The 16,217-nt window shown below is 38.0% G+C and overlaps 2 protein-coding genes across 2 annotated transcripts; both read left to right on the top strand.

The window, feature by feature from the left end:
- Nucleotides 1–830: 830 nt before the first annotated feature.
- LOC139133093 (sulfotransferase 1 family member D1-like) lies at nucleotides 831–5,412 on the top strand. The gene is made up of 6 exons (XM_070699513.1): nucleotides 831–1,122; nucleotides 2,090–2,349; nucleotides 2,865–2,997; nucleotides 3,537–3,631; nucleotides 4,166–4,337; nucleotides 4,886–5,412. The coding sequence occupies exons 1-6, from the start codon at nucleotides 999–1,001 to the stop codon at nucleotides 4,993–4,995; spliced, it is 894 nt and encodes a 297-aa protein (XP_070555614.1). The 5' UTR covers nucleotides 831–998; the 3' UTR covers nucleotides 4,996–5,412.
- Nucleotides 5,413–8,010: 2,598 nt separating this feature from the next.
- Nucleotides 8,011–15,751, top strand: LOC139133092 (sulfotransferase 1B1-like). Its single transcript, XM_070699512.1, has 6 exons — nucleotides 8,011–8,239; nucleotides 10,278–10,537; nucleotides 12,957–13,089; nucleotides 13,281–13,375; nucleotides 14,398–14,569; nucleotides 15,592–15,751. The coding sequence occupies exons 1-6, from the start codon at nucleotides 8,119–8,121 to the stop codon at nucleotides 15,699–15,701; spliced, it is 891 nt and encodes a 296-aa protein (XP_070555613.1). The 5' UTR covers nucleotides 8,011–8,118; the 3' UTR covers nucleotides 15,702–15,751.
- Nucleotides 15,752–16,217: the final 466 nt, after the last annotated feature.

Raw genomic sequence — 16,217 nt, 5'->3', positions numbered from 1 at the left:
CATAATAGTCGCCATGATCCCTGAACAATCCAAACATCTACTTTGAAATAAATCGAAGCAAACAAGAAGAAATGCACACCATTTGGGAAATGTATTTGTACAAAACAAAGTTGATGTAACCTAGATTACATGACGCAGATGTTTTAAAACAATGCTTGTCCTTTTACACATTGTTGAATATATATATATATATATATATATATATATATATATATATATATATATATATATATATATATATATATATATGTATGTATATATATACATATATATATTTATATATTATATCATATCATATCATATCATATCATATCATATCATATTATATTATATTATATTATATATTATATTATATATTATATTAAATTATATTATATTATATTATATTATATTATATTATATTATATTATATTACATTATATTATATTATATTTATTCACAACTCAATTAATAACATGAGTGATTATCTGACTGAAATATTGAATAATTCTTTGTTATAAACAATTACAATGAATTACCTCAACGTATCAGGGATAATACTGTACGTCGACGAGGCGGATGGTATCGACTGAAGCCCTTCTAAGGACAATGACCTAGCTGTAAGTTGTCGAAAAATACCAAAATTTAGAGGCTTGCACTAGAGTTGTCTGTTTTGAAAGTGGAATATGCCTTTCTATTCTCGGCCAGCGTGACTGTACTGAGCAGTGCAATGGGTGGACATTTTGGTGGTTTGCTATTTATATACAGTGCATTAAAACTGCAAGCTCTTCATCCAAACGAGTCAAAAGACTGCGATGACTTTGCAAATTTAAAGAAACGTGAGTTATGTAATAATTTGTTTAGTGCGAGTGCATGTACAGAGAGCTTCGCCGTTTAATATTTGAACTATTAACTTCCCAGCCGACGCTTGACATTGGCAAAGGGTTGTGGCGGCCGGTCAACTCCATCCTGATATTCTTGTCCTAAAGTGTGGTTTTAGCACCATTTCAATACACACCATGGAAACTCCTCAACCAGGACAGCAGCAGAAGGGGATGCCTTCAATGAAATTGCCACTAGAAAAGATAAAGAACCTTGAAGTACGCCAGGATGACGTGTTTCTGCTGACATACCCTAAATCAGGCAAGTATTAAAACACTCTAAAGCTCGTCAACGCCAAGGTCTTGTTAATATTTCCTCTGACGGCCAACCTATATAACTCGGTCCCACATACTAAAGCGTACGCGGATTTATTTGAAGCACTCAAAAATGTCTTACAAGCGTGACCGTGTTTGACAATAGTCCTGCCTTCGTTAATACGTGAGCAGGCCTGCCAATAAACATGGACTTCACCCGTTAGATAGTTCGTTCAACCTTTTCAGGCCCGACCGCAGACGCCTGGAGTGTTCAATGTGAATGTAAAAATGCCAGGCAATTTTGACAAACGTGCGCCAGTGGGCCCGACTTGATTTCGAGCAAAATTAGTCATCTGGTATATTTCGGCAGCCGGTGGCTAGTGGCAGCCATTGGAGGTAGCCTTGGTGAACTGTATTTTACTTTACTCTTTTGTACTCTTTTCATGGCGTCCTTAGGATATTGTCATTCATCCGTGTGCACCTCAACTGTGCCCGAAGAGCATGCCGGTATGCATGTATTGTGGTCAAGGTTGAAAAAAACCTGTGTGATGAAATAAAGACGGGACAAAATACTTCGATTGACAGTGAGGTTTTAAATTCGCTAATCTATCAGATGTTTCTTTGAAACAGAAGAGTTCTATAAAACTTGACAATGCAGAAAATAGCAAATACATGAGTGAAACACATGAAAATACATGAGTGAAACACCGTACAATGACAAGCGACTCAGACTTACCATAAAGACAGGGAGATTGAATGGCCAACGCTTACATGAAAATGAATATATACTAGTGTGAAGGAAACGTATGCCACAAGTTCACTTGATAAAGAAGTGATCTCTACCACGATAAATTGAATAATTCCCAGCATCTACGTGTCTCCATCTCTTTAAAATTCGTGCGTTTTTTTGACATTGATATTTTGGGGAATGTTCGCTGTGACATGTATTATTTGTGATATAATCGCATATACAGGAACTCACTGGCTTATGGAAATGTTGCCACGCATTGTGAATGGCGGCGACACTAGTTCGACCATCTCCTTCGAAAGACAAGTTCTCCCCATAGAGTTCATCATCGCTGGAGAAGGGGACAACCCTATGTTACTCCACATCAAGAGCAAGTACGGAGTTCCGGATGGCTTCAGTTTCGAGAAAATGGAATCACCGAGACTGTTTTGCAGTCACGTCAACTATCAGTCTTTACCGGCACAACTACACGAAAAGAAACCAAAGGTATATTTAATAGCCAAAGTACAAAATTTGCCTTTTTTTCTAATTTGATTTGTATCTATCTGAGGTGCACTTTCTATTTTTTTCCAATGTTACCACTTCGTTTGACGAACAGACTGTTATTAAGATCCTATAAACATCCGTACCTCACCACTGTTAGCTAGCATTCATCGCCAAGGACTGGTCGTGAGTTTGAACTTGAACTTCATTGTTTTCTTAAGACGAAACTTGACCAAATCCTGGGTGATAATTTTAAGCTATAACTTCATCCAAATCAGCCGACTCTGCTGTTGATCTAGCATTGCTTTTCTTCATATGGATAAGCTGTTTCATCATTTTCCTTCACATTCGTTGACATATTGTTGGGGGGAGGGGATTTTCCATTTCCCTCGTGGAGGCAAGGTATTATGTCGGCATGACTTGCCAGGCACAGTTAGAGCCTACTCAATCCATCCGCACGATACAGAGCGCCACCTGCCGTTGACCCCGGATTACACTTTCACTCTTGCTCTACACAGGTCATATATCTTGCACGAAATGCCAAAGATGTTGCCGTATCCCAACTCAACCAGATGTCCAAACCACCGATGAACATCCCAGACGACATGTCTGTGTTTCTCGAAAACATGTTCGTCACTGGGGCAGCAATGGGTGAGATTGTAGATCTTGTTTTAGTTTTCCCCTGGTTTCCTCTACAGAGATATTGAAACATATTTCCATCTACAATTTTAACAAAATTTGCAATTTTTGCTCGGGAGAAGAAAAACACTTTCAATTTATCTGAAAGTGTCCTATTTACTGCTTTTTGGGATGTTCAACACCTAGCTCTTACAATGTATTTTGCAAAAAAAGTAATGATTATATTTGATATTCACTTATATCAAAGGCATGGGAAAAATACTTGATATACGACAATATGTACAATACTTTAAGTATACGAGTACGTATACTTCTAAAATGCAGAAGTACAGTGTACACTTGGCGAGCAAAGATCTGCATTGTGTATGCTCTTGATCTTCATAGATATACCCTACGTATATCAACGTATTGAAATGTTCGATATACAAAGATATACGTTACGTATACAGTCAATTAATATTGTGTTCCATATACGTCAATATAAGTAAATATACTGAACGTATATATCAAGCATTTTGTCCAGCAGTAGTCATGGTTTTACTGTGTCATAGGTGGTATGGGTCACTGGGGAACACATGTCTTAGAATGGTGGAACAAGAAAGAAGAAGACAATGTTCTCTATCTGAAGTACGAAGATTTGAAGAAGGTCAGCCAATACACTTTTCATCCACATGACAACATTTCGTACTTAACCCTTTGAGTGCTGTAATTTTGCCCTCCAAAATATAATTGCAACATTTTACCAATTTTCATGATTTTTCGGTCATATTTTTGATAATTTTGGACCAAGTAGACATGACGTTTCATTGGCTACAGTTTTTTATCAAATCTTTGGCAAAAATATGAAAGAAATGACAGGTACATTTTATAAAGGAACAAAATTTACTTTGGCGCTCAAAGAATAATGCATCACAATGAAATAATGAATGCGGTCAAACTTCAAATAAGAACAATTAACAATAGTAAAAAAAATCTATCGTGTCACTCGGTTGCAGATGAACATTCTCATCATGCATTGCTACTCTGCACTTTGTTTCTGTGTCGGCTTTAACTCTTATTGAAGATTAAAACAGTCACGTATCATTAAGGAAGACGAAAATGCAACTAAAACAGACTCATGCCAAGGTCAATGTCCTTTCTATTTATTATGGCACAGTTGTTTTTTTCCTACATTTCACAGGACCTTAAAACAGGAGTTCAACAAATCGCTAAATTCATCGGCAAGGACTTGTCGGCCGAGGCCGTCGACAAAATCGTGCACCATTGCACCATCGACAACATGAAAAAGGTTGTGAAAGATGACCCATTTCAGAAGGCCATGGGGTGGAAGGAGAACCCATTTGTCCGAAAAGGTTAGATGTCGTCTGCTTATATGTAATTATATCATTACATTGACCTCTCAGCAACGATAAGGTAAACATTTGATTTCCTACCATAAACTGAGTAGGAGATCTCAACCGCCTACTTCGAAATTCGGGCTTTCAAATTTTATTAATTCTCTTCTGATCTACCTCTTGTGGGGGCTCATCATAAAGCTCTCGATGAAAAAAAGTGTTCACCGTCCTAGTTTTTCGAAAATCGAAAATTTTATTTTCTCAATAGAGTTAACACAGGGATGGCGGCTATTTTTGATGTCAAATATCGGGAAATCTTAGGTACTTTGTCTCTCTATCACCGAATTTGCAAGGTAACCCTTAGTTTTTATTCTCGCTTTGGTAAGATAATTTTCTAAAGTTTCATCATAGGAAAGTTTGAGCAAAAGTTTAAGTCTTTAACTTTCGAGGCGCATACTACCTTAATACTCTGGCCAAGTGCGATCGGCAGAATTAAGATTCTGTTATGCTATTCTTATGCGACAAAGACACAGCGTAATCAGATTGGGAATATTTCTCTTTTCCAGGAAAAACGGGAGGTTGGAAAGAAAAGTTGACTGTGGCACAAAGCGAGATGATGGACAAACATTGCGAAGAGTGGCTGAAAGGCTCAGGATTAAAGTTTGATATGGAATAATCAATCCTCAGTTTTAAAATTATGGAATTATGGAATGGTTATATTTGTGCTGAGGTAAATTCAACACAACAAGTCAACAAAATGTGATACAGTCTTATGTCAGGGGTCAGGTACAGAGTTGCTGTAGTTAAACACTAATGAGATCAGCTCGATTCAAGTATCTTTACCCAATATTTTGCAGTATAATAAGAAAACGGTTTTCAAATATTATTATATAATCTCCTTCCGCCCTGATAGATAGGCGACATATCAATGAAATAAAATTCGTGTAAGTCTAGAAAATCGAAGTTTGATTATTTGTGTGACGTATGTACTAGAATGGATGAGCCTGAATCTTGACAGTCTATAATCAAGCGGTGTAAATAGTTACGTTTTCAAGATTTGACCCTTAGTAGCATAATAAAGCTCGATCGCCGATCTCTATGTTGCTCGTGTCATTGGTGTAACAAGGCGTATTTGAGAGAGAGAGAGAGAGAGAGAGAGAGAGAGAGAGAGAGAGAGAGAGAGAGAGAGAGAGAGAGAGAGAGAGAGAGAGAGAGAGAGAGAGAGAGAGAATCATTGTTGAAGGAAGACCAAAGGAGGAGACAGAAGAAAAGTTATTTCGGCTTTGCCGAACTCACTGCTATTATTCTTGAAAAAACAACAACATTTTAACTTGTAGTTATTATTGTGTCTGCAAATTTTAGTACCTGTGCGGGAATACAGCCTTAAATTATCTTGTTTCTCAATTTCTTATATGGAGTAAAACCAAGTTATATCAAAGAGTGTAACTCCGAAACACTTTATCCAAATATACCATGGCAGCTCCAGACAACCGTAACGAAGTTGCGTCATCAAAAGAAGATGATTACCAATTGCAGTTTCATGAAACGGTTGCCAAAACTTTCCTTTCACTCAAAGTGTCAATTTCCCTCACCTTTTGCAGCAGAAATAAAATCATGTAAACTCTTTCAAAATCGCAAACTTCCGTTTCATTCGCCGGTTACCCATGGCAGCGAGAACTCTACGAAATCAAACTTGTGTGACAAAATATTCAACGGTTTGTCCCAAATTTGGATCCTATTGCGCGACAGTACAAAAGGTTAGCCTCGAAGGGCAGACGTATATGCATTTTGGCAAACCATTCCCTCGCAATTAGCGTTGATCCATGTTTCATTAAAGATGGAGAAAAGAATCCAGCTTTTCAAAAATCTTTCCTTAGTATAAAGTGTTGAGCTCTAGTTTTTGTGTTGCTATGGCGTGTGTGGAATTTGCAAATTGAATCTATATATTAGATTTAATTCTGATCTGATGAGCCGTTTTTGAGATATTGAGCACACAGACAGACAGACACACAGACAGACAGACAGACAGACAGACAGACAGACAGACAGACAGACGGACAGACAGACAGACAGACAGACAGAAAGACAGACAGACACACAGACAGACAGACATCGCTGCGACATATGCTCACGTGTGTCAACACGTGAGCAAAAAAATATGGTACTAGTTTAGTTCTAAAACGGCCCTGACCTAGATTACGTCACATTTTAGTGGAATAATTGCTTGTCAATGAGTAACTAGATATTTCTAATGACGCCAAAAGACCGGGCACGGAATCGGGTTGGGGGATGGGGGAATGAATACATGATCTTACGTGTCGCCTGTAGCATTACGACTCCCACCCCAGGTATGACAATGGAAATATCCTGACTATTTTTAGGGAGTTTACATGGAAACACGAGGAAAGCAGTACCTTTATCTCGGCATAAGTACAGAGCACATAGTAGGCTGCACAGCGACTCAGTCTAGACTGATAAAAATCTGCGGAGTTTGCAAGGGGCAAAACCGTATATGATATAAGTGATGGCTCTTTTCGTGCATACTGATGGAATAAAATTATTGCCCTACCTGCAACCTAACAACCAACAAAACCTTTTACACGAACAACTTCTTTGGCTGCCTTTGTGAACGTCAACCAGCAGTCACTATATGCCAACATATAAGGGACCGTTCATTTTTACGGCCAGGGGAGGGGCAAAATCCAGGGGGGGTCATCGTAAGTTTGGAATCCGCAAAGGGGGGGGGTCATCGCTTTTTTACTGCTAGGAAAGGGGGGGTCACCACATTTTCAAAAACATAATACCTACGATAAAGTTCAATGTATGCCATGGCCATGATCGACCCTCTTTACCGACGGCCGCCTTCGGCGGCCCTCTACAAGAAATTGACTTTATGTAATGGCCCATGACCCTCTTAACGGGCAGATGCCTTTGGCGGCCCACCCCATTTAGGTTTACCTCATGCAATGGCCATGATCGACCCTCTTTACCGGCGGCCGCCTTCGGCGGCCCTCTACAATAAATTGACTTTATGTAATGGCCCATGACCCTCTTAACGGGCAGATGCCTTTGGCGGCCCACCCCATTTAGGTTTACCTCATGCAATGGCCATGATCGACCCTCTTTACCGGCGGGCCGCCTTCGGCGGCCCACTACATTAAATTGACTTTATGTAATAGCCCATGACCCTCTTAACGGGATGACGCCTCTTTACCGGCCCATGACATTCTTAACCGGAGGGCTGCCTTTGGCTGCCTTTGGCGAACCACTCCAATAAAGTTCACTTTATACAATGTCCATGGACATAAGTTGTCTATGTAAATGAAGTTAAAATTGCCTTACAGTTGTCGTAACAGACGTTTGCATGGTTGTGGCTGGGAAGTTTGTGCACTGGCATCAATGCTACACGAATAAAGTGCGCCGCGTACCGGAGTTCAAATCCAAACCGTGCGGGTAAATTTGACATATGGGTTTTGGGTTTTTTTCAGCCGTGGGGGGGGGGGGGGTCATCAACTTTTTTTTTGTTACAAAGGGGGGGGGGGTCATCTTTTTTTCACGAAAAATGCAGGGGGGTCTACATTTTTTTGAACACCGGCGACAAGATTTTGCCGCCCCTCCCCCCAGGCCGTAAAAATTGAACGGTCCCTAATGTAATCCTACCGTCACGCCCTCAACAGACCATATGACGTATACTTGACCTTTTCTGTGTCCTCGACAGCGCATACAGTAGAGGTACAGGCACGGTGTCCGTAAACAACGCCAACGTTGAATTTAAAGCCGTAGATGCGAAGCACTGGGTATGGAGAGCCGCAATGAAGCCAAACCAGACGATATACCGCCAATAAGATGGCCGCTTGAACGAGTAAAACAGTTTGAAATTCGGCAAGACGACTTATTCCTCCTGACATATCCGAAATCAGGTAAGGTTTGGGTTAGTCTTTATCGAGCAAAGGTGAACAGTGGAAGATTATAATACGGAAATCGTTTGGCATTGATCACCTTTGATATACACGAGGGTAGGGATAGAGCTTTAGCTAGATATCCCTAGCAACACTAAGACCGTTCATATTTTAAAACATTTGTGTCAACTTTCATCCTGACTCGAGCCCGTAGTCGTAGTACGTAAAAACACACGCACTCCACGGGTCTTAGCTATCCCCACACGCACTCCACGGGTCTTAGCTATCCCACGGAGGTAATCCCCGGTCAATGACTGCATTCAATTATGCATGTCTGCAGTTGATTCGTCTAATGTGTACAAATTGGAGCCACATGCGAAGCGTCTAGCCGAGGGGTCTCTCCAATGGGAGAATGGTACACGTCAAGATAGACGCTATTTGTGGAGAATGTCACAATCTTCTGACCTGATTTAACGTTTAAAGCCCTTTGGCTCATCGTCGGGGTATCCCCTTTTCAGCGGACTGACAATTAAATGTCAGCGTACACTCGTTTAGACAAACGTGCTCACTTTAAATGTGTCATTTTCCTTCACGTTACCTACGTATTGACACATGCTGACGAGGTAGATCATATAAGGTCAGTCGTACCAAGCCGATTAAAAGTTCCTCTCAGCCTATTGATGTCCTTCCTTTGTACATGACACTCTGCATGAGTGAAATAACAAAGGAACTTAGGGAGCACTGTTTGTTTCTGCAGGCTATTTCTCATGCACAGTGGCACAAAAGACCACCGACTAAACAGCGTTACTAGGGAGCCTTCAGTAATTATAAGGGTTGGGCCGGGGGAATTGGGGTATAGTCACCTTTGTATAAGCCTATCTAGGGGGAGGGTAACATTTGACAGAAGTTGATTTAACAGCCTAACCTTCGATTGTCCATGTGATATTTCCTGAATAGGACATTATCCACTGGCTCCACAGTCAAGCAAGGACGATGCAGTGGTATTTTACATTAAACAGCTTAAACAGTGAAATCTTATGATAGACAAGAGACAAAAACATATGGGACAGGTGGTAAAGTGTATATCAATTATCAAAAGTCTAAATGCACAGATATTGTTAGTTTTATATTGTAAAAAAATGTTCGCATTTCTCTCATAATTTCGGTGAGATTCCAGCAAATGCATGAAATATCAAGCCCCTCCAAAAATGCTCGAGTGATGAATTGCAAGCAACCCTCCTTCTCAAAAAACTAGTCCTCTCCCTATAATTTCTGTCAATCGTTATGTAAATTAGCTGATACTGTTTCAGAAATTCCTGCTGAGAATACGTACTTCAGTTGTTGGGGAAAGGGTTAAGTTTTAGATGTTGGACAGGGAGGAGGGTCACACTTTAGACACAAGGATAGGTGGGAGGGAGGGTCACAATTTACAGTACAGGTGTGCACTGAATTCGCCTGTCCCACCCCCTGTAATTACTGAAGGTTTCTCAAGCTTTCAATGTGAGTAGCTTCAATGTGAGTGCCTTTGCAAGAACTATGATGGACTGATGATGATGATGGACTGATTAAAAAAATTTAGATGATGGACTGATTAAACTACGACGTTCAAGGGCTTACATGGCGGCAGCGTGCAAAGCTGAGTTTTTCAAGTGACTTACAAGTATTTCAAACGATTATTGGTCTGTATATATGCGTTGTTTTTTATAGATCTTATGCAAACATTATATTTCAGTAAAGCGATAGAGCTCGTTTCATATAAGACCATATCTTTATATGTATCAACTCTTTTCTAACGGTCGTTTGGACTATACCGTGTTTTCATTCAGGGTTCGAACCCTAAACATATCACATCCAGTCATCTAGCGGAGAAGCAACAGACGGAACCGCTCGGCCAAATATCAACTCTCAATCTCCGAGCTAAGTTGTTACATTTTGGACGTTTAGCTTATGCAGGGTTTCATGGACCTACGACCCTAGAGGCAAAAAGACTGAGTACAAACCCCACGACATAAAGCCCAAATAACGACGGTTCTCGAACAATGTCTTCTATAACTTTTAGGAACCCATTGGCTGATGGAAATTATTCCACTCGTTCTGAATGGTAGAGACACCGAGGCCGCCATTCCCTTGGAGAAGAAAGGCCTTCTTCTTGAGATGGTACTGGCCAAAGATGGGGATGACCCCAGGGTTTTGTTCCTAAAGAAGAATCACGGCATACCCGATGACTTTGACGTCAGCCAAATAGAATCGCCAAGATTTCTTGCGAGTCATATCAAGTACGACAACTTACCAAAACAGCTCTTTGAAAAGAAAACAAAGGTAAAATATCGATAATAACAATTAGTAACATAAAACTACATAAAAGTATGGAAAAGTTACAAGCACAGTCAGGTTTTCGTGGTACTCACTCTTGTGAAACTGCTTTAAACAGGCTTGTTGATATCTGGGTAAATAACATGGACAATGGTAAACTTAACGGAATTGTGTTTTTGGATTTGAGAAAAGCATTTGACATGATCGATCATATTATCCTTTTAGACAAGCTCAAGTATTACAAATGTAACAATTTTGCTATCAAATGGTTTAGTTCATATCTACAAGACAGAAAACAGTTTGTTTCCATTAAGGGAACATGCTCTAAAGTCAGTGACATTGTAAATGGAGTTCCTCAAGGCAGTATTCTCGGACCCCTTTTATTTATTTTATTTATGAACGATTTACCATTATCCATCGAATCAAATATAGACATGTTCGCCGATGATGCCACTATTAGTGAATCAGATAATAATATTTCGGAATTAGAAACCAAATTAACAGTTGCTATGAACGGGATCAAGTTATGGTGTGAACAAAACAAAATGGTTGTAAACGTAGGAAAAACCAAAGCAATGCTCATTACAACGAAGCAAAAACTTTCTAGGCTCTCAAATCCAATCTTGACATCTATTTTGACAATAGTTTACTGACATCAGTTACATCTGATCAACTTCTTGGTATCATTATCGACCAACACTTGACCTGGAAAGACCACATTCGAAAAATTGCTGGCACTGTTGGTAGAAATCTAGCACTGTTGCGTAGATTACGTTGTTTTCTGCCAACCGAAACACGTGTTCTTTTTTATAAAGCTTTTATACAACCCCACTTTGATTACTGTAGTACAATTTGGGGTGGCACGAGTCATATTAAACGCCTTCAGATTCTTCAAAATATGGCTCTCAGATTAATTACGAATGCCCCTAGAGCAACTCCATCTGCACCACTTTATGAAATATGTAAAATAATGCCGATAAAAAATCGTGTCGAATACAGAACAAGTTGTTTCGTGTATAAAGCCGTCAATAATATGTTGCCCCAATATATTACAAATTTGTTCACTAAAATAACCAGTGTATCATCTCGCAGTACGAGATTCAGCAATCAAACCGATATTCTGTATGTCCCTAGGGCGAGACTTGTCGTAACGTCACAATCTCTTAGACACCATGGTGCCGTCACTTTCAATTCACTGTCAGAGAGTGTTCGATCATCACCTTCGTTGAACACCTTCAAAACAAATTACATCAGGACATATTTGACGTCAAGTAATGTTTAAATGTTTTCGTCTTTAAGCTTTTAAGAACATTGCATTGTTTGTACTGATCATTTTACTGCCCTTTGTTTGCTGTTTTTAGTGTATGTTTTTTCTGCTTTGTAATTTTATTTCTTTATGTACTTTGTATGTCATAGAGGGCCCTGGGGAAGATTAGCATTTACGCTAACCAGGTTTCCTGTTAAGGATGTTTACCCTCTTTAAATAAAGTTTAAATAAAAAAAAATAAAATAAAAAACTGTCGATTCAATCATATTTTAATCGGCTTTCAAACGTCACAGCAACCTATATAGGAATAATAGTCGTGGACTCGATGTATGTTTGATATATATATATATATATATATATATATATATATATATATATATATATATATATATATATATATATATATATATATATTGATATATATATATATATTGATATATTGATATGTATATATTCACATACATACGTACATACATACATACATACATACATACATACATACATACATACATACATACATACATACATACATACATACATACATGCATGCATGCATGCATGCATGCATGCATGCATGCATGCATGCATGCATATCTACCTACCTACCAACCTACCTACCTACCTACCTACATGCACGCATGCATGCATACATACATACATACACTACATACATACATACATACATACATACATACATACATACATACATACATACATACATACATACATACATACATACATACATACATACATACATACATACATACATACATACATACATACATACATACATACATACATACATACATACATTGTAAGTATGCAAGTAAATATGCCTTACTAGTGTTGAGTTTTAAATGACGACATTGCACATAAACACGAGATAGTATTGAAAGAAATGTAAAAAACAAAAATATCGTCACGGTATGATATTTGTGTATCAATGAATTATATATAAAGTGATAAACAGATATTTTTATTCTCAACATGTCTCTAACGGTATATCCGAACAATGTTTTCGTTACATATGGCGCGTTGGTTTCAATGACGATTGTATGATTTTATTGCACTACACAGTATATGATAACTGACACTTTTACACCATCTTGCATGTCAATTAATACAATATCTTAAAAATTCATAACTTTCCTATTCCAGGTTATTTACCTCGCAAGAAATCCTAAAGACGTAGCTGTATCGTTACTCAATCAAATTGCAAGACCGCCAATTAACGCACCTGATGATCTTTCCTTATTTCTTACAACTTCGTTCTTCACTGACAAAGACAAAGGTAAAATTTAACATAAGGCTTTTCAGAATTTCTTATTAGCAATAGCAAGGTTATCCGAATTAATTACAGCATGTCAATGGATTATTGTTAGATCAACCTTAGCACTTTTCTTTGAAAATTCTTGAATAATGACTGTATTGGATAACACAAATCTGTTGAATAGACATTGGACAAATTGATACCTTTACCAGGTGGTTCAGGCGAATGGGGCGTCCATGTATCAAAATGGTGGAAACAAAAAGATGAAGATCATGTACTCTTCTTGAAATATGAAGATTTGAGAAAGGTGAGATTTGTAATTTACTGCGTCATTATCTCGAACGCTGTCTTCAATATACCAGTGTCGCAAATACTTGCACTCTTTGATGAGGGGTCGTGGAACATTCAAACATGCCACAGGGAAGTGTATTGCACAATAGGGATGCAGTTGCTAATAGCTCTCTTTCTATCATTGCGCGCCTTTCCACCAATCTATTCCAACGTAACACCGCCAGAATATGCTAGATACATAATCATCATGTAGATCCTGTTTGGAAATATTTTTTGTAGGCAGATCAAATACCCAACGACCTATTTTGGCTATCGTGTCGGGAGAAACTGTAAAATTTAAATTGAATAGACGGATTTTCGTACTTTGAAAATTTTCTTATTCGGTTCTTTTGTTTGTTATTTGCTTTGTTAAAACGATAGTCAATTAAGACTATCGTTTTTCATGCACCTTTTAAACTGTAAATGACCGTTAAGTGATCAACAGATAGAGACCTTGGTTGAAAGAAAAGAAGGACATAGGAAGAGCAAAAAATGCTCTGAAATTCCACCATGCTTCTTTTGAAGAAAGGATTACTCCCAAATTGACTTGAAATTAAAAATGTAGACTTCAGAATAAAAGTGTAAGATTCAAGAAACGAATTGTATAATATTTACGAGATTTGAAATTCAAAGGCACCGTTATACCCTGTATTAACGCCATTGGAAAAGATAAAATTCTAGGTTTGGACAATTCATGATTGCACAAATTTCATGAGTTTTAAAATGAATCCATTAAAGTGGCAATTAAGCCAACTATAAGTTTTTTGAAATTTGAGTGTCAAACAATATGGTTCAAGCCGGAAGGGCGATTTATCCCTCAGGGCAAACCCGTAAAGTTTGATTTGTATACAAGCTGTATGACGACATACAGGATCACCCAAAACTTTAGCCACATTTAAGAAGGGGTCTAAACTCAGTGGTCTGAGTGACAGGAATATTCCACTAGTCATCTCCTACCAGATGTTTTTTTTTGAGATAGCATCTGACTTGTACTTACAGGATATGAAGACCGGAATACAAGCAATTGCAAAGTTCCTGGGAAAGGACTTATCCTTTGAAACTGTAACGAAGATTGCTGACCACTGCACTATTGACAACATGAAAGAAATATCCAAGGATGATCCGGTATTGAAGGCCATGGGATGGAAGGACAATCCATTTGTTCGAAAAGGTAATATATATATATATATATATATATATATAATATATATATATATATATATATATATATATATATATATATATTATATATATATATATATATATATATATATATATATATATATATATATATATATATATATATATATATGTGTCCAAGGGCAATTTTCCCTCAGGGCATCCCTTATAGTTTTTATTTAATTCTTTTATTCTTTATTCTTCATAAGTTATTTATATCCAACAATCGCTTCGATGGCACATTTCTTTTTCATAGTTAATTTTCAAGTATATCTTTGCCTCAGAAAATTAAGCAATCAAAAAACAGATACACGTTACATTGTAATCTATCGCTTTAGCGGTATTTATAAATGGTGTACAAACGTACTACAATATGAAATCATATGCGTTTTTCTGTACATGTTATCTTTTAACAAACGTCGCCAAAGTGCAAACATTTTCTCCCTAAAGTATAAACACTTTGAGGCTAAGAAGGGGTTGATCATAAGTTGGAACAACCGGCCGTTGAAAGAGGAAAACGACATTACTGGTGCTATAAGCAGTGGAAAGGCATAAATGTAATCTGTATACTTGACTAGAAGGCAAGAGGCTTTCAAGTGTTAATAAGGAAATACAAAGTATAGAACAAAATCGTCAGGTGTTTATTTGTAAGAAAACATACCAAGGGGTTCTTGTCGTGGCCGCAGACGGATCTGATTCACTATTGCCAGAACACAGGGTGCCAGTTAATGACCCCTCATGAGTATTATATATCAACAGACAGAAGCTTGACCGCTGTCTTTTCTAAGACAAGAAAGACTATGGTGTTTTTCTGACCAGTGATTAAATGAAACTTCAACTACAATGTCTGGCTTATGGGCACAATTCTGTGTGTACTTTAGAAGAGAACGTGTGTGATGAACATTGAATTGTTCACAGCCAAGCTGAAAGACCTGTACTTCAACCGGACACTGACATGATGGCTTTCGATAATCTCAGCTTTAAGAGAAATCTATCTATCTTTTCTTCTTTCAGGAAAAGTCGGAGGTTGGAAAGAAAGGTTCACTGTAGCACAGAGCGAGATGATGGACAAATATTGCGAAAAGTGGTTGACAGGGACAGGGCTGGAGTTTGACTTGCAATGATTTCATTCCGAACGAACTGCAATGAAAATAAACACACTTTTACCATTAAATGTGTGTGTTTTCAACATTCTCTATACTAACACAAATGAGCAACCCTTTTGTCCTGATCTGAATGGTCAGCATTGTTTGTCCTTCGCTAGGAAAGGTCACTCAAATGCTGAACGCTGAGTGATAAAATAGGCCATTTAAAGATTGGCACACAAATGTTCCTTAATTACACTGGTCCAATAGAGATTAAAATGGCTTTGCTTATAGAAGTAGTGATTGCTCTGAAATTAAACGCCCTCAACTTTCGTTCAAATTTTCCTGAAGGAAACTTTTGACCATTGCCCTTCATTATCGAAAATAAATTATATAGTCACCGTATAGACTTAGTTCAACTCGGTGAATTTTCAAAAAATAAAATCATTTATAATAGTTGCTCTTGTGTCTCAAACCTATTCGGAATTTGGTAGCGAAGGCCAGGTTTTCGCAGCGATCGAATGCGTTACCTTTGAGTCTGCGCAGTATAGGGAG

Source organism: Ptychodera flava, chromosome 5 (genome assembly GCF_041260155.1).
Source record: "Ptychodera flava strain L36383 chromosome 5, AS_Pfla_20210202, whole genome shotgun sequence".
Lineage (NCBI taxonomy): Eukaryota > Metazoa > Hemichordata > Enteropneusta > Ptychoderidae > Ptychodera > Ptychodera flava.
This window is presented reverse-complemented; position numbering and strand designations above follow the sequence as displayed.

What these genes read in the sequence shown, in the direction of transcription:
- LOC139133093 (XM_070699513.1), top strand. Translation starts at nt 999, where the DNA reads ATGGAAACTCCTCAACCAGGACAGCAGCAGAAGGGGATGCCTTCAATG. An exon ending in CGTCACTGGGGCAGCAATGG is followed by an intron (nt 2,998 to 3,536) that starts GTGAGATTGTAG and finishes ACTGTGTCATAG; the next exon opens with GTGGTATGGGTCACTGGGGA. An exon ending in AGTACGAAGATTTGAAGAAG is followed by an intron (nt 3,632 to 4,165) that starts GTCAGCCAATAC and finishes TACATTTCACAG; the next exon opens with GACCTTAAAACAGGAGTTCA.
- LOC139133092 (XM_070699512.1), top strand. Translation starts at nt 8,119, where the DNA reads ATGGAGAGCCGCAATGAAGCCAAACCAGACGATATACCGCCAATAAGA. An exon ending in CCTGACATATCCGAAATCAG is followed by an intron (nt 8,240 to 10,277) that starts GTAAGGTTTGGG and finishes TATAACTTTTAG; the next exon opens with GAACCCATTGGCTGATGGAA. An exon ending in CTTCACTGACAAAGACAAAG is followed by an intron (nt 13,090 to 13,280) that starts GTAAAATTTAAC and finishes TACCTTTACCAG; the next exon opens with GTGGTTCAGGCGAATGGGGC.